We start from the raw sequence: 17,440 nt of genomic DNA on the forward strand, positions 1-17,440 counted from the left end.
GAGCGGGGTGCTTATAGTTAAAATAATCTAAAAATATCTCATCACAGGTCACATTATTTTTCAAGAAATCATCCAGCTAACTTTCATAGCATTCCAAGAGCTCTGATGCAATAACCACATGAGGACGGCCCGCTTAACGTACATCCTCAGGAAATCCAAGAGCCCTGGTGGGATGGCCACATCCCTTTTCACAGCAATCTTTGAACTTGATGAACTCGCTAAAATGCACAAGCATGTGAAATGCATGCATTGGATCAGCGGCACATGCCCTGAATATGGCACTCGGTAGAGCGCACACCTCAGCCAGGCTGAACAGTTTACATTTTGTATCCCACTGAGAGGACGGATGTGCATCGAGACCTCAACAAAAATCTAATCAGCTTGTTCTTGTCACCTACCCAACTGATACACCAAGTTTCGTCCAAATCCGTCCATAACATTTTGAGATCTTGTGCTATATATTGTTTTTGGCCCAATTTCTCAATTAAATGGTGAAGAATCATTTTTAAAAGAAAAAAGAAAAATCTCACATCCATATCCAGATCTTTACCAAAATTTAGTCATTCGTCCTTGTCACACACCCAACCTGACCACCAAGTTTCGTCTGACTCAGTCATAACGTTTTGAGATATCCTGCTCACAGACAGACAGACAGACAGACAGACAGACAGACAAGTTACAAGGGTGAAAACATAACCTCCGTCCACCTTAGGTGGCAGAGGTAAAAATGTAGAGATAAGCTCCTGTGAACATCAGTTGGTTTGATATGCTCCTTCACAAGAACATGCTCTCTGAACGTCATGATACACCACTGTTCCACAGCATACATGATTACGTTGCTTGGCGTGTCCGTTTTACCCAGAATGCTTTGATCCATATAATTTGCTCGCATTAAGCAACATCAATGGACAAAATTTCAGCACCAAACTGTTATTTTCATTTTCCTGTGTTCTCCAATAAAAAAATGTGTCATTGTTGAACTTGAACACCCTCAGCACCTCCCCCACCCCACTCTCGCGTGTGTGTACACGTGTTGCTATGAAAATGGTGATTTTTGCGTGTAGATCGCTTAAATGGCACCACATATATAACTTACAACATGGTAATTTTGTTAAAAATTTTAATATTACATGATTGGACTGTGAAGGTATTACATTTGGTAGGATTGTTAGCCATTTATTCCACACTTTTTCCCCACCACCCCATTAAGTGTTGGTCTGGGTGTGTGCCAGGACGTTTCAACATGCATTTGCTTCAAGCGCCCTATGGTCGGTTCAAACTAGCCGACTGATTGGTGGGCTTGTCGAAACAGAGAATGGGGATGAAGCATGGAGTGAGAAACTCAGTCAGAGGGGGAATTTGAAATACCATTCGTTAGATTGTGGGATAATCAAGACAAAGTGGAAGATTTGGAGTGGAGATGCCAGGGAGAGAGGAAAGGAGGTTCGGCTGGTAAAACGTTGACTTTGGATGGGCGGCACATGGCATGAATGCATGACTCCTGTGCTTCTGCACCATTTCTGTTTGCCTTGCGTGTTCTGTTTGCCTTCTGCATCTATAATAAGCTCATATCATCACAGCAGTGCTTTGTGTGCCACAAACACCTTCAAGGCTCTTCTGCCTGTACATGCGAGACTGTTTTGCCACCACAGTGCTGAGCATGCTTGTATGTGGGTGATCATAACCACGTAATTTCTTCAAGCAACCTTGGTTGCAGACACCCATCCTTCGACTTGCTATTTCCAACTCTCGCTCCCAGATCCTCAAATCAAGTCTGGTCCGTTCCTTTATGTATTCCCCTAGTCATCCTTCCTTCCCATTTAATCTCATTCCTTCTGCTTGTACTTTCGCTTCCATTGCTGGCCCATTGCATTATAGTTACTGTTATTCGTTATTCACTATCCTGTGTTCTTTGGTTTCCATTCTTGTATGTCTACAATAAATTATTCCTTTAAAATTAAGTTTGTGTTGATCTATCGGTTCCGGAGTGCAATTAGGCTCTAAATTACCCCATTTGGAATGGAAAGAGAATAAAGTGTCTGCTGGATCATTTGATTATCTGATCTCACAATTATAAGGAGCTCCTCTCTATGGATATTCCAAACTAATCCCAGAGGTGCATGACAAAATCTACTCCGACTCCTTAATGGCTCCAATTATTCCCACTTTCTTCTGTGGTTGGCCAGGGAAAGTTTTTGGCTGAAGTCTTCCACAAACTGGCTAGCCAGAGCTGACTTTTGACAGATCATCTGTACAAGTATTTGGAATTCAATCAGGATGTATGGGATAAATCACATACTCTTCACAGAAGACACTATGGTATCAGTAAGTCCACCAATTGATGTTAGAAGGTGAGACACCCAGCTTAACGCAAGTTCGTGGGATACACTTTGTGATACATCACTCTGCCTGTATAGCACCAATCCAACAGTTTATTGTCGGGTAAGGAATAAAACTAAGACTGGATAGTTGAAAGGTAAGTGTGCTACCTCTTTACCTTCCTGTCAAAAAGATACATGACAGTGTGTACGCACACACCTCCGGCTTAGTTGCAGTCTGTGAAGGACAAAACCACCCACTGCCAAATGCAATATCAGATGCAACACTGTTCTGTTCTTGCGTATGGCAGCTTCGCTGCTGGGAAGCTATCATTTCTTGGAAGCGCAGCTGTGCCGCTGATGCTCTGCCACTCCACCAGTACACTGGTACTCATTTCGCCGACCTCGGAAGGATGACAAGCTGAGTAAACTCCACCTGGTGTTAATTCAGCACCAACGGGGCTCAAACTCAGGACCCTGAGATCCTAAGCCAGCCACCCTAGCCGCTAAACCAACATCAGGCTGAGTTGCTACATTATTAAACCACAGTATCAGTCAGCCAATGGGATGGCAGGATAGCCTAAAGGAATGCACACTCACTTCTGAGCTGTCTCGCCTGGGTTTGAATCTTGGTCCAGCTATAAACCGTCGACCTGGTGTTTCACAGGCAGGGCGATTGATCAACATGTGTGCCATTCCTTTGAGAGATTTTCAACCGAGCAGCCAATCTGCCACCATTAGTTGAGAGACGTTAAACATCCCGCGGTGTATGTGAGCTCTCGCTGGCTCCCACGGTGAGCCAAATTCCAAATTCCTGACACGGCCATGCACCCAGCAAACAATGCTACTCACAATCATATTCTGCATACATAATAAGTCACCCAATGGCCATGGACATCCTTGAAGGTGTCCATGGCACACAAAGCACTTTTTTTTGGTGCTCTTCCATGAGCCTCGCTCTTGTGGAAGAAAAGAAAGAAGCACTGCACTGTCTTTGTGTTGTTGAGTAATAGACAATCGTTCTAACATGAGTTTACTCGTTTTGCATCATTTTTGTTCGAACAAGAAAATGCCAGGTTGAGGAAATTAATGACACTAGCCCAAAGGGGAGGAAAAAAGTCAGAAAAACATCACTTCAAAACATGGATAAACCAGTTCCCTTGTCCTTAATCTCTTAATTGGCCACAAACATCACCGTTGTTAATGAAAAGAAAGGGGAAAAAAAGAAGGGAGAAACAAGGGCTTTCATTAGAAGGGAATGAAGCACTTGTAATCTTTCTTCGTCTCTTCTTGGTATGTTTTCCAGAAAACGTAACCAACAACAACAAAAAGAATACATATTACTGGAGCATTAAGGACTAGTTTTAAAGGCAGGTTTGGGTAGAAAATAAATGATTCATTGCATCAATCCAAATTTTTCTTTTAATGGTGTCATTATCACCTTGGTAGTCTCTCCTGACCTCATTACCCCAGCACCTAAACTCCCTTCATCGCTGGAAGAGAACTTTCTGCCGTTATTACATTAATTAGTGCGGCTTGGCACAATTTCACGTCCAGGTTCAACATGCCGTGTCAAATTATATCCAGGGATTTGATGCAGGCTACATCGCTGTTGTTCACGGGGATGCGAAGAAAAGGAAAAGAGATGGCAAAATAACAAAAAAAAGAAGAATAGACAGACTCAGCATTTTAGTACAATGGAAGATTGTATTCCATTGTTCACAAGGAACACAAGAAGGAAGATGGGGGAAATCAAAGGAAAAGTTTAATTTAAAAACGAAAAAGAAAAGGAAAGTTTAATTTCAGCTGTTCACGACCATCTCAGATTGTCCCCAATTCAAAACCATGACATTTTCTACCCTTGTTAACTCACCCCAAGCCATCCTCCTTCCAAATTTTCCTTCTGTGTCCATCTTGTCCACCCCATGCATCCTCACCGACCTCCCATTCCAACCCGCACCCACTGCTTATCCAAGTCTGCCTCAATATTGAGCTTCAACTCTGATCTTGGTGTTTCCCGACTCTCTCTCTACTGTTCCTTTTGTCCTGTTACATCCCGATTGGTTCAGTGTACGAGTCCCGGCTCTTCCACGAGCCTCGACTATGTATACCAATAAACAATAAACAAACAAACATTTATAGGTTGATTCTTTTTTTTATGCAGAATGATTAATGGCCTTAACAGATGCAAAGCGTTGCGTGTTACAAAGCAGATCAAATCAAAGCTTATTTCATTCTTCCCTTAATTGGCTGGCCCAACAATCAACTGCCATTTCTCGCAAGCAATGCTGTTACATGCCTCCCACTCTTCGTTGATGGCTTATACCTTATATGTTGCATGCAAAATAATAAAAGTATTCTGCTCAATTCAATGCACAGGTCAAGTATTTATTATTTCGTATGCAGCCTATGGCTGCTTGTTGCATCATTGCTGGGAGCATGGCTGTGCCGCTGATGCAGCACCCTGTTTCCAGTAAGCTGGTACTCATTTTGCCAACCTTGGAACGATGACAGGCTGAGTCAACCCATCTGTTGTTATTTAACAGCACGACAGGGGTTCAAACTCAAGACCCCAAGATCTTAAGGCAGCCACCTAAACAGTGAAGCCAACACCAAGCTTATAGGTAAAGTAAAAGGTTGCTTTATGCAATACGACTCTCAGTCAATTATAGAAGCAAGCCACCCACACCTCCTCCCTCACCTTCCACCCCACCCCAAATCCTCGAAAAAAGAAAGCAAATAGGGATTGGTTACGCTTTTTTTCTTTTGGAAAATAATAAAATAAAATAAAAACAAATACCTGAAATGCTGCATTTTGAGCTGAAAAATAAAAACATTCCTTGTAAAATGATTACCCAAACACAGCCACCTCCTTTTATTATCTTCAAAAACCATATTACATGCAGTAAAAACCGACCGACAACCACGAAAAGGAAATCATGACGGCAGTTGTGGCGACGGCCTTACTTGATCACACAGAAGAGTGTCCGGTAGAGTTGAGTGAAGATGTCATTGCCATCTTCGAGCTCAAAGCAAATGTTGTAGGACTTCACCCACGCAAGGTTCTTCAAGGATATTTCAGTCAGTCAAATATAATTTTTTTCCTTGAAGCTATCAAGCTCAACATTTCAAACCAAAGCACCATATGTCAAAAATGATTGTCGATGCACATTCTGGATGACAAGAGAAAAGAATTAATAAAACAAAACCAGCATGATGCAATTGAAATAATTTTCATACCTCCAGAAGATAAAAATATCTGTTGAACTGTGGGCTCTTAGTGTCCTCAAGGCCCTTCAGCTGGCGAGTGATAAACATAAATATATCCTGAAGGAAATGAATCACATTTCAATGACAGAAATACATACATGCTGACTTTTCATTCAACAGAACTCAAGTGCGATGGACAAGAAGCATTCAAACAATTGATGGAGAACAACTGCATGGAATGAAGTGGTCAGAATCAACTTTCTTACATAGGGTCTTTATATTGATCTTTATCTGAAACAAACTCTGCTGTTGGAGAAAATTACACAACTTTCAGTGAAGTTACGCTTGCCAAACTGAAAACAACTGTTGCCTCACAGAATAGTTTGAGTTTCGAACTAATAAAATAAATCATCACAATACAGGATTTGTACTGGAAGGCTAGGGCTGACAGGATGGCCGAGAGGTATGCACACTCGCCTCGAAGCTCTCCAGCCTGGGTTCAAATCCCGACTCAGCTATAAACTGCCATCCTGGCGTTTCACAGGCAGGGCGATTCATCAACGTGTGTGCCGTCCCTCGGATGGCCTTAAAACTGGGAGTCCCATCTGCCAGCATTTATTGGTGGACATTAAACATCCCACGGTGTCCTTCGCGAAGAGTAGGCGAGCTATTGCCGGCATTATGAACAAATTCCGAATTCCTGCTCTAACCAGCAGAGGGCATTGCATCAGCGGCAGGAGGAGGGGGATATTGGGACCATACTCTGCAGAGCGTTGGTGCTGCCTATGCAGTCTCCTTGGCCATTGGGCACAATCCTGGACGGATCGCCACTCCGACACAGTATACCAGCCGACCTCATTTTTGCCGACCTCGGAAGGATGACAGGTTGAGTTAACCGCACCTGGTATTAATTCAACAGCTGAGCAGGATTTGAACTCAAGACCCTAGGACCCAAAGCCCACCACCCTAACCATTAAGCCAACACCAGGTTGTACATCAGCAGCAGGGCACGTCCTCAACCGATGACGCCACCCCACAGCCTTGTGCCGCATACGAACAACTACTGGAAAGCTAAAGTGATTCAGATAAAAATTGTTTTGATTCTGCAGCAATACCATCTATAACATGGACCCAGTTTAAAATCATTCCCTTTCTATCACAAAAAAAACCTAAAAATCATCAACTGGAAAAAAAATGATGCGATTAACTTAAAGTGTAAGCAAGATACCTTGATTTTGTCTGAAGATGTGTAAGGGGCTTCTGGTGCATAAACTCTGAAGATATCTGCCAAGCAGCAGGCTACAAGAAGACGGACATCTTTGTCAGGATGTTTAAGAAAGAAATCTGAGGCTAAATGCAAAGCCAAAGGCATGTACTGTTCTTTCTCTTCTTCTGAATCTTGATCCATGTCCATAAAGGTTTTCACAACCATCTGCAAGCACAGAAGAGCAACAATAGCATTATTATTGATCAAAACCCAAAAGCAAGATGGAAAGTACGATCTAAAAGCAAAGGCAAACAATCGCTGTTACTTTGAGCCTCCTGACGATTTCCTCCTTCGATATCTTGTCCGTTATTTCCTTGACACCAGGCGGGTAGGTTATTTTGCCATCTGCAGGAAGCACCTTGGCCTGAGCCATCGTTTGCACACCAGTGAAGGCAGAGTGGTTGTTCCACTGTCAAACTGTCAAAGAAACATCATTATTGTAGACACCATGAAATAGATTATTAAAGCGAAGTATAGAACGAAGAAAATTAAACACAGAAAGAGAGAAAGAAAGACAGAGAGAAATAAAAGAGAAAGAAAGATAAAGAGAGAGAAAGAAAGAAAGAAAGAAAGTAAGCAGATGCCTAATTGACTATACTGCTTAAATGTCATGAGGTGAACTTGCTTATCCAGTTGCTTGGCGATGGCAACCATGTTGGTCAGCCATCAAAAAAGAACAAACAAACAGGAAGGGCACTCGGAAGATCGCACGCATACGTCTGCCCGGATCCAGATCTTCACCAAAACGGAACCAATTTGTCCTTGTCCCCAACCCACCCAACTTGTCCATCAAGTTTTGGCCAAATCCATCCATAACTTTATGAGATATCGTGCTGTATGTCGTTTTTGGCCCTATCTCTCAATGGTGATAATCACAAAAATTCTCGTAGCCGAATTCGGATCTTCACCAAAATCTAACTAGTTTGTCCTTGTCACACACCCAACATGCCCACCAAATTTAATCCGAATCCGTCCACAACTTTTTGAGATATTCTGCACACAAACAGACAAACAAAAACACAGACGGGGTGAAAACATAACCTCTGTCCCCCTTCGGTGGCAGAGGTAATAATACATACATATATATATATATATATATATATATATATATATATATATATATATATATATATATATATATATATATATATATATATATATTACTCATGACTGCCACATGCCTACAAAGTTCCATGTTTTTTTCCTTTATGTACCTCAAGAGTGAAGCTATCTTCTCTTTTTTTAACAACCGGTAATGTCCAACATTTGCAACTGCCAAAGCTGCTTCCTGATTCACAAAAACACACACAACTCAATAACCAAAAACCAGCATTGAAGGACCATATTTTTCTACCAAATATTAGCAAACAATAGCAAAATACCTCCGACTGCACTCAAGAAATGCAGCTTTTTCTTTTTGAGCTGCATTATTCAGAATTTGGTGGCAACGATGACATTCCCAACGACTGCCGCAGTTACCTTTTTCAGATTTACGAATGGCCCACATAACTCGAATTAAAGATAACACAGAAATGTGGCAAAAAAAATTACTGAACACAACCATATACGCCTTGCCCATGTTCCCGCACAGACAGGTTTCAAACATGTTCATGGGAGAATGCATATGTAATGTAATCCCATATTGTGTCACATTTTCGTGAAGCTATTTATACGACTCCACTTCCCATTCATTTAAATATCCAGCAAAGGAATGGACTTGCCGTCACATTTGCAAAACTAATCAGAATAAACATTGATACAAAATAAACTAAAACGACGCTTGTGAGAGCGCGTTCCTCCACCAGGCAGAACAGTTTACATTTTGTATCCCACTGAAAGGCTGGATCTGGCTCCAGACCTCCAAATTATAATTGGCTTAATCTTGTTACCTACCCAACTCATTCAACAAGTTTCATCTGAATCCATCCACAACTTTGAGATATCATACGCAATATCGCTTTTGGCCCCATCTCTCAATGGTGAAGAATCACTTTGAATATTAAAAAAAATTCTCCGATCCGGATCCGGATCTTCACCAAAATCTAATCAGTAGTTCGGCCTTGTCACAAACCGAACCTGTCCACAACTTTTTGAGATACCCTGTTCATAGACAGACAAACAAACACAGAATGAGAGACAGGGGTGAAAACATAACCTCTGCCTCCCTTAGGTGGTGGAGGTAACCAAGCAACAAAACCGCTCAAGCTGCCAAGAGCACAGGGAAACGTCTGTGTTAGGGAAGAGATCTGACCATGCGTTGCCCTCAGTGGGTTACCATAATGGTTAAGCAATCATGACTGCCCTGGAATATTTAGCTTCCAGCTTCACTCCTGTACCCACAAACTCTATACCTCGACTTTGTAACAAAATAATGGCCTTTTCATTGAGCTTTTTGCCAGTGATCAGATCCACCGTGTCCTTCCTGATAATCTTTTGTAAGCACACCAAAGAACCCGATGGAAATAGTTTTGCGGAAGGCACCGAATTTGCTGAAACATCATTGGCAACAGCACAAACATAGCGCTGGGATTTGGTGATTAGCACCGTTTTGTTGTCTCTGTCTTTGATGAGCATGAAGTGGATGTGTGTGGGATCTTTCATCCTCGGTGGCTTCCCATTCATTGGACAGTACACCGTCTTGTTAGGCTTTTTCAGCTCAGTGACTCTGGTTACAGGAGTCGGTGAAGGGACCCAAAAGCTCGGCAGGTTTCTAAGCTTTGATTCTTCAGGGACTCGGCTCCTGCCAGCTTCCTAATTTGTGGGGTCTGCATTATTTGGGAAAACAAAGGTGTTCAAGGGCTTGGAAACAATGGAGTTCTCTCTTTCCAAAAGGACTTTATCTTGGACTCCTGCTTTGCCTTGGCCAACTCTTTCAATTTGGATGCCTTCTTCTTCTGCTTCTCATATGCTTTTGTTTGTCGAGAAATTTCACCCTTCTGTTGAACCATACACTCCAAAATAGCTTCTTTATCAAACAAATACCCATCTGGAGTCACCAATGGATCCCATGTCCTCCTAAAGCACTGTTCTTCATTGTGCGGCCCGGGAGCCACTGGCGGCCCCTGGTGGCCTAAAGTGCGGCCCCTGACGTCTGGCTGATAATACACAAATGTGAAAACACTCCATTCTCATCTGCCATAAATGCCATCAAATCGATACAATGGTTTCAAATGAGTGTTCCAACGCGAAGCATAAAAGTAACATAACTACATCAAGATATGGCAGTTTACAATTATGCTTGCAGCCAGGTTAACTACAACTAAGAAGAGCACGTGGGGCGTGGCCTAATAGCAGCCATCATGGAGTCCTGCTGGCGGTGTGGCAGCTCTCACACTGATGTCTTGTCGGCAAAAATGACCCCACTGTAAAACAAAGGTGAATATTATTGTTCTAAAGGGTTCCTGCTGTCATCCAATAATAAATGTTACCGTTGGAACCACTACACCAGTGGTTCGTAACCTGTGGTACGCATACCACTAGTGGTACGCGAGGGCCTTCCAGGTGGTTCGTGAGCACTTTCGGGCTCAACCTTTAAAAGAAAAAAAAAAATCTTCCGTCACCTCTCACTGCTCAAGACTGAGTTGATGCATTACTTCCCAGACATTACATGTTGTGCCTACATCACCAATCCGTTTTCCCTTGAACCAGGCGATCTGCCTGTCGGGACCGGGGAACAAGAGGAGCTCATAAATATCCAGGCTGACAAGACAGCACAGACGAAGCACAAGGAATGCTCTCCTATGAACTTCTGGGTGACCATGGCCTCCTCGTACCTGACACTAGCCTGTCACGCTGTTCCCCAGCTACTGATTTTCCCCTCTACGTGGGAGTGCGAGCAGGGGTTCTCAGCCATGATGACCATCAAGTCAAAGAGCCGGAACCGTCTTGCTGCGCCTGGGCATGATTTCCGATGTGCTGTGAGCAAAGTTATGCCCCGCATCGACCAGCTGGTGGAGAAGAAACAGATGCAGCCCTCGCATTAAATTTTGTTCTTTGTTGACAGTTAGTTAATTTGTGCAAAGTTATGCCCCGCATCGACCAGCTGGTGGAGAAGAAACAGATGCAGCCCTCGCATTGAATTTTGTTCTTTGTTGACAGTTAGTTCATTTGTGTGTTCTACTTGTGAATAAATTGATATCTTATCGTACAGATAAAACTCATATATAAATTGATATGAGTTTTTCTGGAACCAGGTGGTACGCGGCAACGGTATGGGACCTCCAAGTGGTACTCGATCAGAAAAAGGTTGGGAACCACTGCACTACACGAATCTCCCATTCCCACGTCTTCTTCCTCAATCTCAGAAAGGGTGCTTTTAAAAACAGACATCTTTATGAATAAACAGACATTCATTTATGTTCCAACGAAAATGATGAGCTTTCCAAACCAGTAAATCGATTATTAATATTAGCTTTCCAAAAAGGTAAATCGATTATTAGCTTTCCAACTAAGTACATCTATTATTAGCTTTCCAAAAAGGTAAATCGATTATTAGCTTTCCAACTAAGTAAATCTATTATTAGCTTTACAAACCAGCAAATTGATTATTAGCTTTCCAACCAAGTAAATGTATTATTAGCTTTACAAACCAGTAAATCTATTATTAGCTTTGCAAACCAGTAAATCAATTATTAGTTTTACAAACCAGGAAATCGATTACCACCTTTCCAACCAAGTAAATCTATTATTAGCTTTAGAAACCAGTAAATTGATTATTAGCTTTCCAACCAGGTAAATCTATTATTAGCTTCACAAACCAGTAAATCTATTATGAGCTTCACAAACCAGGAAATCTATGATGAGCTTTCCAAACAAGTAAATCGATTATTACCTTTCCATTCGAGTAAATCTATTATTCAGTTTCCAACCAAGTAAATCAATTATTATCTTTACAAACCAGTAAATTGATCATTACATTTCCAACCGAGTAAATCTATTATAAGCTATACAAACCAGTAAATGTATTATTAGCTTTACAAAATGCCTGGTGTTGGCTTAGTGGTTAGGGAGGCGGCTTGGGATCCTAGGGTCCTGAGTTCAAACCCCGTTGGCCACTGAATTAAAATACACCAGGAGGTTGATTCAGCCTGTCATCCTTCCGAGGTCTGCAAAATGAGCACCAGTGTACTGGTAAGGGGGACACTGCATCAGCGGCATAGCTACGTCCTAACCAATGATGCAACCAGCAGCCACAGGCTGCACTCGATAGAGAGAGCTTTACAAACCAGTAAATGTATTATTAGCTTTACAAACCAGTAAATCAATTATTGGCTTTCAAACCAGTAAATCGATTATTACCTTTGCAACTGAGCAAATCTATTATTAGCTTTACAAACCAACATCTTTCTAAGCTCAAGTCTGTACTCTCAAACCTCTCTCCCTCCTCCAAATCCTGGTGGCGCCTAATCAAATCTGTTTCTGGTGTATGTTTCCCCTCCATCCCACCCCCCCCCCACCCCCTTACCTCAAATGGCCGCATTGCTGATACCGCATGTGAAAAGGCTGAATGCCTAAACTCGGTGTTTGCATCGAAATCTTGTGTCCAAAACCCATCACTTTCTGTACCCACCTTACCCAGTCGCACCCAACTGTCCCTAGACTCTGTGTCCTTTTCTTCTGACAAGGTGGAGAGCTTGCTGTCAAACCTCGACTCAGATTCTGAAACCGGTCCAGACGGCATCAGCCCATATGTCCTAAAAACCTGCTCCTCTGCTGTTGCTCACCCTCTCTCTGTTCTATTCACCCTCTCACTTGCTCAAGGTCATCTGCCATCTGCTTGGAAATCAGCAAACATCACTGCCCTGCATAAAAAGTGCAAAAACAGATCCCTGCAATTACAGACCAATCAGCCTTCTCCCAATCATCAGCAAGGTTATGGAATCCATCATCACTTCAGATATTAAATCCTTCCTCTTCTCCAATTGGCTTGATTTCCGATCATCAATTTGGTTTCAGACCAGCTCACTCGAGACTAGATATGCTGCTTCTGCTCTCCCAACAATGGATGGAGGTCCTCAATGCCAGACAGGAAATCAGAGCCATATCCCTAGACATATCATGTGCTTTTAACACAGTCTGGCACCCTGTCCTGCTCACCAAACTCTCTTCCTATGGTATCCAAGGCCATCTCCACTCATGGCTCGCAGACTTCCTCTCCTGTCGCAGTCAACGTGTGGCCCTAAATGAAGTTCGCTTCCTGTCCAGGCTGGAGTTCCTCAAGGCAGCGTTCTGGGCCCTGTTCTTTTTATGGTTTTCATCAATGATCTCTCCGACTCTCTGGTAAATCCTCTTTCTCTCTGTGCTGATGACTCCACCCTATGTGGTACCATCTCTCATTCATCAGACCAGCAAGCAGCAGCTTCTTCACTCACGGAAAATGAGGGTAAAATCACAAACTGGTCCAGCACGTGGAACATGTCTTTCAATCCGGACAAATCTCACACTCTCACTATGTCTCTCCGAAAGAACCGTTTGATACCCCCCCCCCCATCCACTTTCTCAACAATTCTCTGGAAGAAGTCCTTTCTTTCAAGCTTCTAGGTCTCACTATCTGTCATGATCTTTCCTGGGAAAGCCACATTTAAAACCTCGCCTACAAAGCCAGTCGCCGACTGGGAATCCTCTGTCGTGCAAAGTCCTTCCTTGGCCCACCTGAGCTTCTGACCACTTACAAAGCTTTCGTCCGCAGCCTGATGGAGTACTGCTCTCCCCTCTTTGCTGGTGCTCCTGCCTCCCGCCTTTCTTGGTTTCACGCTGTGGAAACCAAGGCATTTCGAATCATTGGCATCTCCCGCGATGAGGATGAGGCTGAGTCTTTGGGCCTCTCACTCTCTCACCGCAGGCACGTCGGTGGTCTTTCTGTCCTCTACCGGCTCCTCTCTGGTCTCGCCCCCCCTGCTGTGTCCGCCAACAACCCCCTTCTGGTAAAACTACCAAAATCATGAATCACCGCTCACCTTCACTCTTTCATTCCTCTTTTTTTCCCACCTTTGGAATAAACTCCCTCACTCTGTTCAATCCCATTCTTCCCTCCAGGCCTTCAAAACAGCTGTTCACCACCACCTGTTATTTTCCCCCATCCAAATCCTTGATCTTTTCTACCCCCGTTAATCCACCCAAAACGCACTTCCTTCAAATTCCCCGCTTTCCTTCCTGAAAGTTCCTGTGGTATCCATCCATCTTGTATACCCCATGTTCCCCGCCCCATCCCTCTCCCTTCCACAGATCTCCTCGTGTCTCTGTTACCCACTGTTTTGTCTTTCCCACTCCCGCCCCTCTAGTCTCATGCCCCTCTTGCTGTGTGTTGTGTGTTAGCTCTCATACGAGCCTCGACAAGGTATACAAAAAAAATAAAAATCGATTATTAGCTCTGCAAACCAGTAAATCTATTATTAGCTTTACAAACCAGAAAATAGATTATTACTTTTACAAACCAGTTAATCGATTATTAGCTTTACAAACCAATAACTCGATTATTAGCTTTCCAACCAAGTAAATCTATTATTAGCTTTACAAACCAGAAAATAGATTGTTACTTTGACAAACCAGTGAATCGATTATTAACTTTCCAACCAAGTAAATCTATTATTAGTTTTACAAACCAGAAAATAGATTGTTACTTTTACAAACCAGTAAATCGATTATTAGCTTTACAAACCAGTAAATTGATTATTACCTTTACAAACTAGTAAATGTATCATTAGCTTTACAAACCAATAAATTGATTACCTTTACAAACTAGTAAATCTATCATTAGCTTTACAAACCAGTAAATCTATCATTAGCTTTACAAACCAGTAAATCGATTATTTGCTCTGAAAACCAAGAAAATAGATTATTGGCTTTCCAAACTAGTAAATCGATTATTAGCTCTACAACCAAGAAAATAGATAATTAGCTTTTGAACCAAGAAAATAGATTATTAGCTTTTGAACCAAGAAAATAGATTATTAGCTTTTGAACCAAGAAAATAGATTATTAGCTTAATAACAAAGAAAATAGATTATTAACTTTATAACAAAGAAAATAGATTATTAGCTTTACAACAAAGAAAATAGTTAATTCACTTTCGAACCAATAAAATAGATTATTATTAGTTTTCCAACAGTGCCATTTTTGTGATGCAAAGACAGCAGGAACCCTTTAGAGTAAAGCATGATAATGGACACACACACACACACACGCACGCGCACACGCACACGCACACGCACACGCACACGCACACGCACACGCACACGCACATACTTTTAGTAATAGATAAATCCATGAGAAGAGAAATATAATAAATAGCAAAGAACCTCCCCCCACCCAGAGCAAAACTATGCCATACATATTTACAAAAGAGAGAATTTGGGTTCTCCACATACCTCGAACCGCCGGGACTAAGATTTTATTTTTCACCACCTAAAATCTTCCCGTGTACACCCCAAGTACAACCACCAGTTGTCAACTCATTCTGTCCAATGCTTCTGAGTGCACAGAAGTCAAACAAACAAATAACACAAAACACACCTACAGACACTTTCAAATTATAAAGTACTAAGAAGAGTACCCATCCCAAGTGATGGGAAAAGCGAGCAAAAGTATCTATCCGCAGTGATGGAAAAAGTTTAAGTTAATCTATCAATTTAAATAATATTTAATGGACTTTAAAAAAGGTCAATTGTGTGGCACTCTTGGTGTCACGCAAAGGCAAAGCTCTGAGCTACTTATACCACCCATCACAAAATGGTGGTGTAACATAGGGTGGCAAAGGTTGGATTTGTCTCAAAAGAGTGCAAAATATCCTGGCTGCTAAATAAAATTTGGCATCAACATTACTCATGCCTGTTCTCCTGTCATTTCAAAAGTGAATGTTGAGCTTTGCAATGCAAAGCGAGAAGTGGCCGCCGTAAATGGGAGACAGACAAACACACAGACATACACCATGGTTCACAATAAATACTAGATGACTTCCCTACCAAGGAACTTCAACACAGAAAGAGATAATTCGGCCCATGCAGCCTGTATAATGGTGGCCAATCTATGACCTTTTTATACACAGAGTCAAGGCTCCTCGAAGAGCTAGAACACGAAACGTATGAGGATGCAACAGAACAAAAGCAACAGCAGCAAGGGAGTCACCAACAGTAGAGTTGAAGGACAAATTAGAGGGAGATTTAGACAAACAATGGTGGAGAGAAGAATGGGGTGGGCAGAATGGATACAGAAGGAAACTTCTTCCAAGCCCCCCTCCCATCTCTCTAGCCCCCTTCTCTCTCCCTCCCCTCTCCATTTCTCCCCCAACCCTCATCTCTCCACTGTCTCTCCGCAAATCCCTACCATTTTTGGCTCCGGAGTCTGGCGGGGTGGGGCTTCTCGGGGTGGCGTCTGCACATCGAGGAAGCTCGATAATGCCGACATGGCATTTCGATCTGATTTTTGGCTCTTCCTTCACGCGGGCTCAATAAAAATAGCGGCAGAGAGCGGATCGACAGACTCACTCACAGAACCAGAGCCGAGCGGAGACTCACGAAGCCCGAGCTGACAGTGCCAGTCACTGAGCGGGGAGCATCATCCATCGAGCTATTACGAGCCGAGAGGCGCGAGTCACTGAGACCGAGCCAAGCGAGCAGTACCGAATCGTTGCCAAGGAGTTGAAGGGTCATCACAGAGTCATCGGCGATCGGCTTCCGCTGCGTTCCGCAGCAATACTCATTATCATCCACACTTTCAGATCCTCTCACACACTCCGTTAAGCTATCCTTTAACGCATTCATCTTCCCCATCCACTGTCTCATCTACTGTGAATGCGGAAAATAAGAGCATTACCCATCTGCACTCCTTCACACCTCTTCCTCTGCACCTCATCTGCATCACATTTGCAACTCCCACTCACGCACCATAGACACCCCAGTTTTCTTCTCTCCCCACCCCCTCCTAAGCGACTGGAAAGTGTCAGTCCATCGGCTGCCCCAGGTATTGGACGACGTCAAAAACTCCTCAACTGCCTCTCCTCTTTCTGAACTCTCTAATTTCCTCAGGTGTGTGTCTGATGACACCTGTAATGTTTGGAAAGATAAGATTGAAGAAGTTTTATATTGGTTTAGCTCTTCCCTGTGTCTTCTTTTTGTACATAATTGTATTTGTTTTGCCACACCTCATGAATCCTTGCTTTCCCTGCTGTACATATTACCTATAATAAAACCCTTTTGATTATTACCTCACATACCATTCCACACCCTTGCTTATAAATAAATTGCTTTAAAAGTTATAAATGTACCCAGCCCATTTCTACTTTTCCTTCATTGGTCCAGCATGGTCCCCACGTTAGTTTAGCCGGGAAGTTCTGCCCCACCAAATTTCGCTCGTTAGCCAACATACACTCACTGTATCACAAGGCATGAATCCGGGTGTGCGCTGAGGGCACGAGACTCTAATTGGACCGGCCGTCCACAGGTAAGGAATCACGTGTGGTCGTGTAACCCTGCTGGGATTGGCAGTGCCGATCAGCATTCTTAGTTTCTTAGCAACCCGCCAATGCATGGATATATCTATACCCAGTGGCCTCAGGGCCGGGTGTGCGGGAAGGACCCAAGTGATTCCCCTCATGGTGAGCCTCAAACCCCGAGTCCGCAACAATATAAATGACCTATGTATGAAGATA

The 17,440-nt window shown here is 42.8% G+C and overlaps 1 protein-coding gene and 1 pseudogene across 4 annotated transcripts in view; both read right to left on the minus strand.

The window, feature by feature from the left end:
- LOC147008555 (sister chromatid cohesion protein PDS5 homolog B-like) overlaps positions 1-17,440 on the minus strand; it is a 162,058-nt gene that overhangs the window by 94,219 nt on the left and 50,399 nt on the right. For 3 of the 4 annotated variants that reach the window (XM_085864114.1, XM_085864116.1, XM_085864115.1), the window contains exons 2-5: positions 7,061-7,212; positions 6,757-6,960; positions 5,559-5,645; positions 5,286-5,383 (exon numbers count right to left, since the gene is read on the minus strand). In XM_085864114.1, the coding sequence (XP_085720240.1) occupies positions 5,286-5,383; positions 5,559-5,645; positions 6,757-6,960; positions 7,061-7,168 (497 nt within the window). In that variant the 5' untranslated portion in view covers positions 7,169-7,212. Of the gene's footprint in view, positions 1-5,118; positions 5,139-5,285; positions 5,384-5,558; positions 5,646-6,756; positions 6,961-7,060; positions 7,213-17,440 lie in introns of those variants that run through there. The other variant, XM_085864117.1, reaches the window with a different exon arrangement.
- On the minus strand, positions 8,018-17,385 carry LOC147008556 (nitric oxide synthase-interacting protein pseudogene; annotated as a pseudogene).

Source organism: Eptatretus burgeri, chromosome 18, assembly GCF_056783735.1.
Source record: "Eptatretus burgeri isolate ZD-2024b chromosome 18, Ebu_testis_v1, whole genome shotgun sequence".
Taxonomy (NCBI): Eukaryota; Metazoa; Chordata; class Myxini; order Myxiniformes; family Myxinidae; genus Eptatretus; species Eptatretus burgeri.